The sequence below is a fragment of the Poecilia reticulata genome, linkage group LG16 (assembly GCF_000633615.1).
Source record: "Poecilia reticulata strain Guanapo linkage group LG16, Guppy_female_1.0+MT, whole genome shotgun sequence".
In the NCBI taxonomy this organism is placed as follows: Eukaryota; Metazoa; Chordata; class Actinopteri; order Cyprinodontiformes; family Poeciliidae; genus Poecilia; species Poecilia reticulata.
Genome location: NC_024346.1, coordinates 8,670,484 through 8,685,377, shown reverse-complemented (window position 1 = coordinate 8,685,377; position 14,894 = coordinate 8,670,484). Strand labels below are relative to the sequence as shown.

Below are 14,894 nucleotides of genomic sequence, written 5' to 3'. Positions count from 1 at the left end.
TCTTCCCCACTCTTCTGACCCAGCTACACTGCTCTCCTTTGGGTAATCCTCCATACAAGCACCTCTGTTTTGAATCTGGCTTTGTTGAGATGTAGAATCCTAAAGTACCATTACAGCTTGTTGCATGCCGCTGAAATGTGCCTAAATCATTTCAGATGAAACATTTGCACACACCCAGTCGATGAGGATCTCGGGGAGGATGTGAGTGGAGAGTGTGCCGCTCGCAGCTCCCTGCAGACGAGTGAAACACATGAAAACTTCTCACAGCCTTCTCCTGCTGCTTGTGTGGGGGTAACAACAAGCCACTGAAGTGCCTCCGCGTGTTTGAAGATTTCAACTAAAAGAGGTGACCGCAAACCCGATTTATCCTGCTGAAGCTTGCGAGCAGCTCGTGCCGCACAATGTGGCTTCGAGTGCTTGCACATTTGTCAGCTCGCATTGAAACTTTGAGGCTGTTTCAAAGACAATAATGAAAGCGGGGGAGCGTTGCCTTCTCAAAGCATTTTTTGGAAAAAAAAAAAAAAACTAAATGAAAAATGTATGCATGCAGGTGTTGTAGGGGAGTAGCGAGGAGTGGAGATAATGAAATAAACATAAAATCATGAGGGAGCTTGGTTATGTGGCACTGATTAAGTGACTTAAGTATAAAACAGATAAAGTAATTGATTATTCAATAAATCCCTGTCATACAGTGACTAGCCTCACACACAGAAAAGTGACAACAAATGATAAATTAGTCTCATCACTGTACTGATAAAAGAAACTGCACATAATATGTGATTATCTTTGTATAATCTATTGATAGACACACTGGGGACAATAAGTGAGGAACATGTCCGCATTTCTGTCTATAACTATATTTTTAATGAACCTAACACTATATTTCAGCAACAGTCAAAGTAATCCATGTGTGCAAAAAGGCGAAACAAACAAATCATGTTATGCATAATAAAGTTTTGAATACATACAGAAAAGAAAGTGCAAGGCAAAGAAACCAACAAAATAGCTTAGGTCTAGTTGGCCCTTCCTATTCTGTCCTTATCAATGCAAATTAATTCATTTTATATCCCAGCCAACAGAAAAGATTCTCTTTACCAAGGTATCAAACAATAATCAACCTATGGTTTCTAAAAAGCAAAGAACCGATACTGCTGCAAAAAAATACTTTTGGCACAGACGGATCTCTAAACTTCCGAGTGCACCAGTTAGCACTAATCGTGCCGAGGTCATTATTCCTTTGACCTCAGGAACCAAAAGAATATAAAATTGTTGTTCATGTGTTTAGGACCACCCCAAAGATAATTTAAATGAACAGGTCCAATTTTTCAATGACGTAATTCATTTCACACCTCTTACACATCTGTCATACAAAACTCCACAGCTGAAGAAAAGCATGTTGACCGCTAATTTAAATCTTATTGCAAAAAAATGCAAACAAGCCAGAGAAATACTACAATAATAAGATCAGCGTGTACAAGAACAATTAGGAGGAGGAAACAGTTTGTGGGGAAAAATAAGTCAAAATCGCTTCACACTCCACTTACTTTCTGTCATACCTAAGCAACGCATGCAGCATCTTTGTAAGGAAAACACCTGGATTTTTTTATGACCCAAAAAGTTTTTCTGCTGACAAAAGTCAGTAGCTGTTCCATATCATTCAAATTTTATTACAAATGATTTATGCATTTCCAATGTATTTGCGTTGATTACTTGACTTGTCATCAACATGTCAAAAGGGTTGAAAGAAATATATTTCCCAAGAAAAATTAATTGTTCAATAAATCATTTCTTTCTTTTATTTTTTAACTTTAACTTGCAACAATGCTATTTTCACATATATATCTGAATTAACACGGAGGCTAAAAATAACGAGTGCATGACATTTCTCAAATGATAGTAGAATGTGGTTATGGAGAAAGACAAAAACATCTCCATTATTATTGTCCTTTTGCCTCTCCAAACATGCAAATTATCTAAAAATATTATTTGTGAAGGAAAAAATATCCCCTCTGCTTCCGTGATCACTTTTTGTCCTTCTTACAGAAAACGCTCCATGCTCTGCTTAAACGGCTCCTTTATGAGATAGGAGGCTGCAAGACATGTCAGGAAGGAGGGAAAAAAAGAATTGCAAAGGGTAAGCAGAGAGAAACTAAAGAGAAACGCAGCATGTGAGAGGACAAATACAGTAGAAATGGTCTTTTATTCCCTCCAACAGATAGACGCTGCTGAATGATACAGAGCAACCATCTGGCATCAACTCGGAGCAATGCACTGTAAAAGCACTAAAATCAATGGCAACAACTCCACCTTGGATGCCCACCATTACCCAGATGGTGTACTTGGAGAACTGCAGGCCACCTAACTCAGAGCAGACACGGCACAGACACACTACCGCCCACCTCGATGAATTTCACTGGTTCGCTGGGGTTGGTAACCAGTGCTGAGGAGTAACATTAGCCACACTGTGTTGACTATGAGAGACCCCTCTGTTGGCCACTGCAAAGTGAGTGAGAGACAAAGAGCGCCCAAACAAACTACAAATCTGAAACCCCCCCCCCAAAAAAACAACAGGAAATATAACCCACCAACAACTCCTTCAGAAATCTTCTCAGCTATAAATAATCTGTGCACTTATAGAACAAACTTTTACTATCAGTAATATTACATATGCATTTTGCATGATTTATGCACATACTAAGCTCATGTGGGAGTAGTTTTTAAAGCAAATATTATATTCTTGTATTATTTTTACATAGGAAAAAAAAAATTAATTAAGCCAGTCACTTTGCACAAACACTTTCTTTAAAAATATAATATCAAGAGATATGTATTGTGATTATTCTTTTCTTCTCTTTGGTTATTAAGGTGAAGGAACCTTTTCTTGCATCTCTCACCTCTTGGCACACACACTCACGTTTACCGCTTCTGCAACACAAGCAATGACAGATCCTATAAAAAGCAATGGTGCTATTGTAGCACATTTCTGGGTAAATTTGTCTTTGCACCTTGACATTTCTTTTTAAAAACAAAGCTTGTCAAATCTATTTTGGGTCTTCATTTCAGCTGCTGCCACTTGAAAAGAAGATCATAGAAGGAAAAGAAAATAACCCTTGACCCAAACAATTTAAGTTCAGATCAGTAATGAGAAAACTTTTGAATTTGTGCAGTTTCTGAAACGTCAATATGTTCTGAGCACAGTGATGTGAAAAATCACAGCTTGCGCTGGGCCTCCCTCAAAAGCTGGATGATGTCTCGTTTTACACATCACTGCAAACAAGTTACACTTCGTGTTTTCCATTTCTCTAGATGTAAATGCTAGAAATATATTAAAAAATAAAGATAAGCAACATTCTTGACTCACTGTCCTCTAAAATCTATTTATCTTTAACTTGTGCACACCTCACATATATATTGGGCACCCAAGAGACTTGCAGAGAAATTATTATTTACAATAACAGTGTTGATGATGGGACGTACCAAACAGAAAGACAATTTCCAGCTCTGAGAATGCAAGATATACCAATTAATCCACTTTAAGCCATCTGGAAGAAAAAAAGCCCAGTTCCTTTTAAGATGGTCTTACCCCCTGACTATACTCTGGCTGTAGTGGTGGCATTTTAATGAGGGGGCTACTGCTATTTTTGAGCAATTGTCCTTACATCATTCCACTAAACGTAATAAACTATACCCCTTGTGGCAAAAAAATATAAAAGAAACATATTGATCTTCATTCTGTCCCTGTCTCTTAGTTGCACACAATGTTTTATCACATGGCCAGTCTGCGAAAGACAATTCTCACATTGTTTCCTCAGTGAGTGATTTGAGAAAGAAAGCTAATGAAACTTGGCTTCATCATCTTTTTTGTTTTTCTCTGTGGCGAGATATAACTGATGGGGACAACTTTTACTTAGTGTTTGCCAACACTTTTCATGCATTTGACTTTTGCGCAAGTATTTAATTCAATAACATTTTCAAAAACGCGTCCTACTATTTGGGATTGCATGAAGAATTTATGTTTTAAACTTTAGAAGGGGGCTATTTTTTTCAAATACAGGAATGCGTCCTTATAAAAACATTTCCAGGAGGCAATGTGAATATAGCCGGTGACTCAACACGCTGCCCGTAGAAAATGGAGCACACAAGGCAGAGTGCATAGAGGTCACACAAGCCCACAGTGTTTCCTTGCGCGGCACCTGAGTGCAGAAGGCGTTCACAATTTACTCCTGCAATGTTACTTATCGGCACTTTCGCTGAGATTATTTCTAAATATTCACACGCCCTTAGCGTTTGGTGAGAGGCTGCTCGTTTCCACCAAAAACTAACTGTGACTCGCGCGTAAATGTGATGATCTGGGAGCAACTTCCAAGGTTACATCCAAACCTGAGTGAGTGCTCGCATGAGTGGATACAGCTAATATGTTTCCAACTTACCAATTCGTATAACGTGAGGCATCCCGCAAGAGTACTGAATCCAAAAGAGGAATGCAATCAGCGAAGTCCAATATTCCCAAATCGCACTCCGGGGAGACAGCCAAGTATTTCGCATGGTTGCAAAGTCGTTGGATCCACTTTTTTTCTCTCTAAAAATTCCAAAGATGAGTCAGAATAGCTCATGAAAACTGAAATCTACTACAGAGCGTGTGTGGATTTGGGTAAAATGCGACAACTCTGCGCTCATTGTTCTTGGTGCAACATTCTCCTCGGGTTTCTTTTCTTTTTTTCTTCTCACCAGTCTTAGAAAGAAAGATGAGAATAAGCCCCCCTCCGTCCCTCGCAGGCGGATCAGCGAAAACACCTGCTTCTGCAGGCTGCAAACAATCACCCCGCAGGAGTCTCTCTGTATACCCTCCTGCACACGGTGCCGTCTGTCTACAGGCAGAAAAGCCGAGCCGAACTCCTGCGCTTCGCTGCGCCACTGTGGACGACTAGAACTGCGCCTGCGGAAGTTTGGCTCTCCTCGAATGATTTTTGTCTTCGTCAGCTCGCACTGTGATTGTTGAGAAATTTCATCATACTTCGGTGACTCAGAAATGCTTCTCCTAGTTTAGTCACTCCAGTACTGATCGCTTCACTTCTGCAAACTGCTCCGAACGCAGGGAAAGGAAACCCGCTCCGGTCCGGTTGCGCACCGTCATTTGGCAAAAGAGTCACTGAGGAAGGTCCATCTGTTCAAAGAGATTCTTGCTACATCGCTTTAAATTAACGAACGTTTTACTATGTGTTGGTTTGGGATATAATGCGGGCAGCCGTGTATCTGCGTGCGTCTGACGACCCTGCTTCCACGGTGCCACTAGAGGCACGCGTCGTTACGCATTGCTGTCAACTATGTCCAAGTGTTCCGTGGAGGTGAGAGGGATCCGAATCACCACCCGGTTCTCTACTTTTCGGAATTTGTCGGCGCTTTTGTTTCAGTCCATACATTATTTCTCGTCCTTACCATTTTTTTTTTTTTTTACTTTTTTGGTCCGTGCATGTTTTGTTAATTGGCTTCTCTGACCTCAAACATGAAAAACAAAAGCAAGGGTTTACTTGATTTGTGTTTTAAAATTAAAATATTACATAGACATGCGATCTTTTTGTATTTGGCTATCAAAAATTATTAGTTGGGAGTTAAAATTAGGTTAAATTTTTTTTACTTATTTAAAACAAGAAAAGATAATATAACATAATGTACATGGCAAAGAAAAACAAAAATTGACCTGAATATAGTGAGGTCATGCTGTGTCATCCATGGTATTATATGATCATACTGAAACAAATAGAGGGGCTCTTAATTCTTTGCACCTCAAAAGTGGTGCCCCACATCATTTTTTGTCACAAAACAAATTTTTAGTTTGGTCACAAGTAAGTCAAACTTCCATCAAAAAAACAAAACAAGAAAAAAAGAAAAACCTTCCCATCCCTACCACGCATGGGCATTGACGTCATGGAGGAAATATAGCTTTGCTAGCCTATGTTGAGGAGTAGCAGAAGAATGATAAAGTAGATGATTTTTTTTTTTTTTTGGTTTATCAAAATGGATGCAACAATAAAACAACATGGTTGTTTGTTTTTCACTTCTGGTTTTTCGTAGAAAAGTCCAGTTACTAAAACGTGTGGATCATGTTCACGATAGAATGCAAGCAAAAGCAAAAAGGTGAACACTTTCCCCAAAGTATCTCTGCAGCAGAAATACTTATGGAAAATAGGTTTCAGCTGAATGTTAGACAAAAAACCCCCCAAAAAATTCCAGCCAATTATTAGTCACTCTTGGTGTGTGTGGTGGCACGAATGCCCTGCAGCGTCTTTCTGCTTGTCCTGTTGTCCATGTTTTCATCACTGCAAAGAGTCATCAAAGACAAACTGAAAAAATGTTGGTTTCCAGGGTTGCGTCCAGAAAGTTTTGATTGAGGTGGCCAGATAGGGGCCACAAATAATCTTGGAGAGGACCCACCACAAACAAAAGCCGTAAAAGAATTCATACAGCCATATTGCTATGGAACAGTTTAAAGGTTTGAATAGAATACTTTTTTTTTTTTGTATTTCACTCATAACAACAGTATGAATCTATGCAAGCATAACTCTGCACAGCAACTTTGCAAAATTTATAGAATTCTAAAGAAAATGATATTATAAATCCTGTCATTAATCAATCAAATAAAACAATTGTCTGCTTCGAAAAAGAAATAAATTAATAGTATAAATAGTATGGTTAGTTCAGGCGTCAGAAATATACATATTAAACCATCAGACACATAAAACTGGGATGCACTATAGATAGATAGATAGATAGATAGATAGATAGATAGATAGATAGATAGATAGATAGATAGATAGATAGATAGATAGATAGATAGATAGATAGATANTGTTGTAGAAATTTTATGAAGGAATGAGAATCTGTTTCAAAAGTAAGAGAAAGATTAATCTTTGTCTTTAAGTTTCTTTATTCGAAGGCAAAAGCGTTCGAAGACCCGTCTCACTGAGCGCAGTCAGGAGAAGAGCCCTGAACAACACACATCACATCGTTATATAGTCACAGCAAGRCAAAGACCCTCCCAAAGTCTGATGTTATCTCTACTGCYAGATGGCCACAGAGACACCCTGATCCCCTCCTCATGAACTATCTCACACCTCTTGGAGGAGATGATTTTATGGCAGGATGGAGATCTGATAAGGATGTCAGAAGGAACTTCTAACACTTCTTTGTCAGTTCATGGGGTCAGGTCAAACAGAGTACAAACTACATTCCACACATCAGTGCTTTAAGACAATTATCAGATCAAGCATTTTACCCAAGATATCTTCAGATCTCATGGCTGCAGAAACATCTAAACATTATCTGCAAACTTATTTAATGGAAAAACACATCTTACAGAAATACAAAATACAGCAGATATAATCAGTAAATAAATGGTAAAAAGTATCATCAGTTCCATCAAGACTGAAGTAAGACTAAAAACAAAATTTTCTATCACAATGGCAATACATTTTAATTCCCACAACATTCAGTTTTGTCTCTGAATGAATAGGTCATGATGTGTTATAATTTCTTTACTATTAAGAGGGAAAAAAGAGTCATAGAGTATGGGAGTGTTAGAATAATAGTAGTGGAGTAAGGAATATAGCTGGAACAGACCAGATCGGTGTTGCTGTGACATATCCTTATTGTGTATGATATATTATGGACATTTGGTGTAAAAGTTGTGATTTGGTATAAGAGTGGACAAAACACTTAGCATTAATACTGGGGAACTTTTTGTACTTAGGTCTGTCATCACTAATATATTTTTAAGGCAAATAAGGCAGGATTTAAAATGCTATGATGCATTAACAATTTGTATTATTTCCTTTTGAGTCATAAGTTTACGTTACATCAGAATTCAAGGGAGTGCACCTCCGGATGTGAAGATAGTGGAGGAGCATAAATACACCTGTGTTCACCTGGACAACAGACCAGACTAAAGACGCCACCTGATGGAAGGGACAGAGCGGTCTGCACTTCTTGAGGAAGTTTAGGTCCTTCAACGTTTGTCACAAAGGGACATTTAATTCCAAGGTTTATTCCTCAAAATCTGTTTCAAATGATAACTTGTATATTTTTGTGTGTCTCTTGCGTGAAAAGACATTGAAGTACATACTGCAATGTATGTGCATTCTATATACTTAACTATAAATTAATTGTTTATTTTACTATTATTTTCTTTCTTACGTGAACTTGGGGTAGATGTTTGAACTGAGAAATTAGAACCATACTATGGAGGTTTATCCAGACCTGCATTCAATGGTAAATTTACTGTCCTATCATGAATAATGCATTCAACACTGATACAGACCCACAACATATCAACTTTTTCTTGTAAAGTGATACAATGTTGTGCAAATCAAAAGCAAATTAGAACCATTGGCATGTGAACTGTCCCCCAGCCAAAGTGACCCACCATCACCACTTCCTCCCATGATTCGTTAACAGCAGGTTCCAGCACAGAGAAACATGACCACCTAAAACTGTAAACATCTGTTAATTCCAGGGAACTGACAGATGTTTGCAGGCATGGAAAACTGTTTTTTTTTAATCCTGGGGAAAATCTGACAGACAATCCTGAGCATCAGTAATATATTTTATAGCCTCTTCGGTGAGAAGCTTAATTACTTTGCTGTAATACAGACTGCTACTGGAGATCCTTCCTGCCCACAGCCATCTGCATCTACAACAACTCTTTGAAGAAACTTTGATAACACGAGCTGCAGTTATTTTCCCTTTGGGATTAATAAATGATTGTTTAATTTAAGTAATTCACTGAATTTCTTAAGAGCATCTTTGTGTATGTCCCCTGTCTTCTAGTAAAATGGTGACATTTTCTAAGGTGTGAGGTTTAAAGAAGGAGATTTAGCAAATGGTTGGAATAACTTTTATCCTAAGTTGCTCTATTTCTGCCTCTGCACTGTTGTTGTTCCAAACGGTTGACTCCATGAAAGTCATAAGGTCCACAACTGATATTTCATGTGGGGAGAAAGCAAAATTGAGTCTATTGGCTAAAAGTGCCTCCTAAAGGGCTGTGTGAGCTTCACATCAGACTCACTCATTACTCTATAGTTTCAACTACCAGGCTGGAAGTCACAACATCGGGTTTTCTGGTAGATCCTGAAGTTTCAGAAATGCAAATGACCTTATGATGAAATTTGAGAAACATGCATTGCTGTCAGTTAGCTTGACCCCTTCTCTAGCCAATTTTATCAAAACAAACAGGGAAGAACATAAGAACTATTTCCACTTATAATTTAAAATAAGTTTCAGACACAAATAGATTGCATTGAGCTTAAAACACTCTCCTTTACACCAAGTTGTCTTTTATATTAAATTTTATAATGACAGCGATAAAGAAAAGTGCTTCACAAGACTTCATACTAATTATAATAATCCTAGTGTAGTTTCAGCAAAGTTAAACCATAAATCAAGGCTACTTGGAGTAAACCAAATGGTTTTTAATTCTTATGTAGAACAGGTTTACCATTAATCATCCACTATTTGAGCCCTTTGAATGCTCTCATAAAGTGTTGTAGCGTAACGTTTGACTAAAAAGTCGACACGAGCAAAGACAAATATTAAAATGATCAATTGAAGTTTAAAATGTGTTACACGGTGTACACATTCAAGTAGAGGAAGAAATTAGTTGAGCACTGATGAAACATAATAAAGCAGAAAGAAAAAAAAAATCTCTAATCTATATTTAAACCAAAATTAATCATGTATGCACAATGATCCCTCGGTTTTACGACAGAATAAAAACTGCACTGCCCAGCCACTCGTGTTTGAAGCTGCTAAGCAGACAGTACTCTTCAGCAAACAAATTTCTACAATTTGTTTGAACAGACTTCCCTTTGAGGCCTGAAAGAAAGGGAAGTATTTTATCAAGAGTTGTGGTTATTTGATGCGACCGTTCAAAGCCTGGACTGATGCGAAAAGCAAGTAGCGAAAAAATGATGGGTAAAGGAAGGCAAGGTTTGTAATAAGAGCTACCATTAAAATAATCAGTCCTCTGTTTGAGTAAATTAAAAAAGTCATTTAAGTTGACACTTTTTATGCAAGACTCACATCCACACGTGGCACAGCACAGTCAGCTCCGTTTTTCTTTGCAAAATGACTGCTGCTGCATTTGCAAGCAGCCGGCGATCGATGTCTCTTCTGGCAAGTTGGTCATAACAAATAGCTCCTAAAACATCAAGTCCCCATTGTAAAGAGAGGGACATTGACAAGAGGTATACTTATGTTACTAGATTGATCAGCCCATTGTTGTTGTTTTTTTTTTTTCCTGAAGTCTTTGAGAAGGGAGAAAGGACAATCAATTTCCATGATGTGTTTCTCTGCTCGCTCGTAAGTCTGTGATTGGACGGAGAAGATGTGCACTCCAAGATGTTAGATTGCTCATAATTATTTGGAAAAATTGCTGCTGCTTCGATTGAGCCGAACAAATGAATCACGTGAGACATTTTCACTATTGATTTAGATTTTCTGCTCAAAAGAAGAAAAAAAAACACATACAGCTCTGGCACTAGACTGAATGCAGTGCTCAAGATCGAACATCTCCCCTTAACAATAGTGAATGGGAACTCATCTCTAAGTCTAAATGTGTTATAAAGTTCATGTCTGCTTTTCTGAAGTCTCTTTGATGGAGTACATATTTTTGAAGTAGCAGCTCAGGCTTTATTTAAATATTATCGTTTCATCAAAACCACAAAGTCAACTTTTCAAACTCTTTGAAAGTTGTATTGATTACATGAAAGGAGAGGATGGTGACTGATTCATACAGTTAAAAAATAGCAGTGCTCAAAAAAGAGAGCAAAGCTCAAGATTCTTAGCTTTTATTTCCTGAGAACAGCGCACATGCTACTGCAAACAAACCCCCCCCAAAAAATAATAATAACTTTAGGTTGTTAATAGATAACACTGACTACATTTTCCTTTAGAAACTCAAACATTCAGTGTATAAACTGGAAAAATCTTGGACATTAATTTTTTTCTATTTGTAAGAATTTTGCACATCTTTGACCAGCTTTGGCTTGTGTGAACAGCTGTTCCAATGCAGGACAACTGGACTGAATTCCAAAATATATGTCTTGGTTTTAACCTAGAAAGAGGATTTTTATGCCTCCCAGGTTTTGTGTTTGAGTGGGGCCTGGCAAGTCCATGATGCTAACCTGGTTGGTTTGGCATTGCGATGCTGCTCGCATACTGGTGTATTTGGAGTAAATATTTTATCAAAAGAGTTATTTAATTGCATTTTCTTGTGTTCAACATGTTAGCATGAGCCCATAAAGTATGTTGATCCATTCAAACTTATCCATAATTAATTTCAATTGAATAATTACCACAACAATGTAATATTTGGAACATCCCCATAACAGGAGGCCTGACTCTCCATGATTCACGATGTACTTTAGCTTAACTTCATTGCTTATGGGTCATCAGAACTGTCTAGTCCTAACAAGAATATATGCTTCCACACAAAATGTTGCACAATTTGTCTTTAGATCACTTAACGTGTCCTATGGCAGGTTTTAGCCTCTTAAGCACATTTAATCTAATTGTTAGAGTACTCACAGGGGACTATAAAGCTTTATTAATAATTTGCTGAGTTTAAGCCAGCTTGGGTACCTTTGATCTCTTTAAATTGTAAAAAGACTTTCTTATTGTCTTCCTGGAGTTTTTGTTTAGCTGAACAGACTGTATTTTGCACTTCTCTATTTGTTTAGCCCTCTGCAATCACTTTGTTATTCAATTACTTTTACAAAGATCTTCTGATTTTCAGAGGGATACACTGCAAGCAGCATCTAAAATCTATTTTTTATTTATTTTTTTTGCAGAATGATCTGGGACACTGAGATCTCACTGATGAAAAATATCTTAAATTGTTTGGCATGAATCAATAATTTCTTCCAAAAATGTTATTGATCCAGTGAGCTATGTTGAACTGCTATTATTTTGAACAGCTATGTGTACATGCAAGTAGTAGAAATCACAAATATGTTGGATTTCAATTATTTTTATTTTATTTTTTGTGAGCACCAGTTCTCCACTGCACAGAACGCTTTGAGAAACACGCAGCAATGCCATGAGTGTTTTTTTTTTGGTGCACATTGTTATCCATGAGTCTGTGGTCACCCCGATACATCCACCATGCCCAGTTTTTTGTGGGACAAGGCAGATAATTAAATATCCATTTACCCATTTTCAACATTACTTGGGCCATACAGTTTCTGTGCCGGCAAACTCAAGGCTTTCCACAGCAGCAGCAGAAGAGTCTTGTGATTCAAGGCGAGGTGCCATGTGCAGACAAGGTTATGAGGAATTGGCCCAATTCTTCTGCTGATTGCAACGTTTACCGAGGCTCTAGACTATGCTGGCTCAGAGTTAGAGACCGCTCAAGATGTATGTGCTGTTGCTGACGCATGTGGCAGTGGTGTGATGGGGAGAGTGGAGACAATCACAACCCTGATCAGTCATCCAGACAGTCTGCGAGATGGGAAGCGATTGCTAGCGGGATTCAGCCACTGGTTATAGATGAGAAAGGCAGTGAGTAATAATGGATTTCTGACCAACCTGATTTATCAATTGAATTATTAGTGTTATCATACTCATCATCCCTGCCATTTGTCTTCTGTAACCACTGAAAGTCAGCTTCAAATTTGAGAGCAATTTATACATGTGCATGACAGGGGAAAAAAAAACCTGCTACAGCTTCATAACCTTTAAATAAACTATTCTCCATTTGGAGCTCAAGTGTATGGACGCGTCAGGAAACAGCATCATGAATGTCATACTTCCAAAGACTGCTCTGTAGGCCTGCCTCACAACCCTCACACACAAACATCCACTCCACAGATCCAGACTTGTTAGGTTATCATGTAAATACTCCTTCATGAAAACCTTTCAGGTCAAGGAGGCAAACTGGAGAAGTAAAAATCCTCTTGAACTCCTCAATACGATAACCTATAGATCGCAATCAAAGAGCTATTAATTTTCTCACTAAACCCTGTGTGATTAGTCCTGACCTGTGAACGTACTGTATGCAGCACTGCTCCTGACCTACCCTCAGACTGTCATTACAATGTAATCATGATTTTCTCTCTGAATCAAAGGTCATACTGTTTCCAAAGTCATTGAGATGCTCTGGTTGTAATGGTTGCAGAGGTTCTGTGTGTATTCGGTTTGTCATTCAGTTCTACCCTTGTCGTGTGACACCATATGACTGATTGTCGCAGTACAGATTCAGCTCAACGTGCTGTAGCGTTATTTCATTAATTCAGTTCATGAATTGGAAAAAGTTCATGAATTGATAAGTTATACACAGAGTGACACATTTTCAAACATTTATTTATGTTCATTTTTATTATTATGGCTTGTAACAAATCTAAACCCAATCATGTTTTTTTTTTTTATTGTTATTATTATATATTGTTTTAAATTATATGTTATGGCCTGCACTCATATGGAAGTCAATAGTATCCAGTAGACAGTCATTGGCACTCTTCAGAAGAGGGATAATCCACAAAAGGTCGATGTTAAGGAACTTTGCTGTTTTCATGTGCTGCCTCCGAGCATGTTATCGGAAACTTGGGTGGAAGGAAAGTGTGACAACAGGAGAAACTGCAGAATTCACAGGGTTACGAGTTAGAAACCATTCAAGAGTTTGAGGTTACTTCTCAAGTTCTGGCTGCAGCTTGATTCAAATTTTCAGGAACCATCAGGACATGAGTAGAACTGTGTTGGTGTTTGTGTGCAACCACTTTTAAACCAAATAATCTCAGACGTTTTACCTGGCCATGGAAGAAGCGATACAGATTCCAAGTTGTTTGAGATCCGCTGTAAAGTTCAATTTGAGGAGCCATGTTAATTGTTTTTTTTTTTTTTTGGTTCTCTGTGTTTTCTCACTTCCAAAGTCAACAATATTTTACAGCCCTCCATGCTTCCCCCTCTGCTGACAAGCTTTATAAAGATGTTGATTTAATTTTCCCACAGGAGAGAAAGTATGAAGTATAGAAGAAGATGAGAGACAGCAGAACCAACAATACAGACGAACTAAAGGCTGCTACGAAGGCAAACTTCTTTTTTAATTGTGTTTTTTGTCAAAATGATAACTAAAACTTTTTTTTTAATAATTCAATTGTTTCGTGGATTTGTATTAATTCAGTCATGGTTGTGAGGTGGAAGGTGACTGCAATGTACTGACAAATGCTTTAGTATTCCTATCCATCAGTGTGTTGTAATATTGTGGTAAAATTAAATATGACGCTATTTTTAAATGTTTTCTTTTTTCTCTAAACTTTTTATTTCCCCTGTCTTTCTCATCCATCTCCATTGGTAAGCTTGTTATAATGTACTCTTTTTTTCGTACATTTGTTTCAAATATTTAAATAAATAAAAACTTCTTATCAAACTAAGGAGAGGTACATAAAGGCTCTAGTCTAATTGAAAGATCTGTGTTTTGATCTATGTTCCTCCATGTATTAAATTAGTTATGAAAAGTGCAGCCACTAGTTAATCAAAAGGACATCAGAGATGCAGATAAGACAAAAGCCAAGCCCTCCCACACTCACTCCAAAACACAGCATAAAATCTCTAATTTGCCTGTCATACATGCCTGGACAGTGAAGGGACATCGGACTACTGCAAAAAATACTATTCAGCCCAAAATCAAACAGGAAGCTTTTCTGCTGGATAGCAATCTAACCAATGACAAGAATGGAGTTTGTGATCTATTTTTGAACTTGACATGATTGCAAGCACAAAAATAAAAAAAAAAAACAAGAAGGAAAATCACTGCCATTCCACATGTCTTCAACAATGGAGAGCATTGCTATTATGTGTTCAAGTATGGGACTGTCATGTTTCTGGCCCGTCTGCCTGCTATGTTT

The 14,894-nt window shown here is 37.8% G+C and overlaps 1 protein-coding gene across 1 annotated transcript in view; it reads right to left on the bottom strand.

The window, feature by feature from the left end:
* grik3 (glutamate ionotropic receptor kainate type subunit 3) overlaps window positions 1-5,407 on the bottom strand; it is a 118,177-nt gene extending 112,770 nt beyond the window's left edge. Inside the window, exon 1 of the mRNA XM_008431115.2 lies at window positions 4,431-5,407. Coding sequence (XP_008429337.1) covers window positions 4,431-4,545 — 115 coding nt within the window. The 5' untranslated portion in view covers window positions 4,546-5,407. The remainder of the gene's footprint in view (window positions 1-4,430) is intronic.
* Between the last annotated feature and the right edge of the window lie 9,487 nt (window positions 5,408-14,894).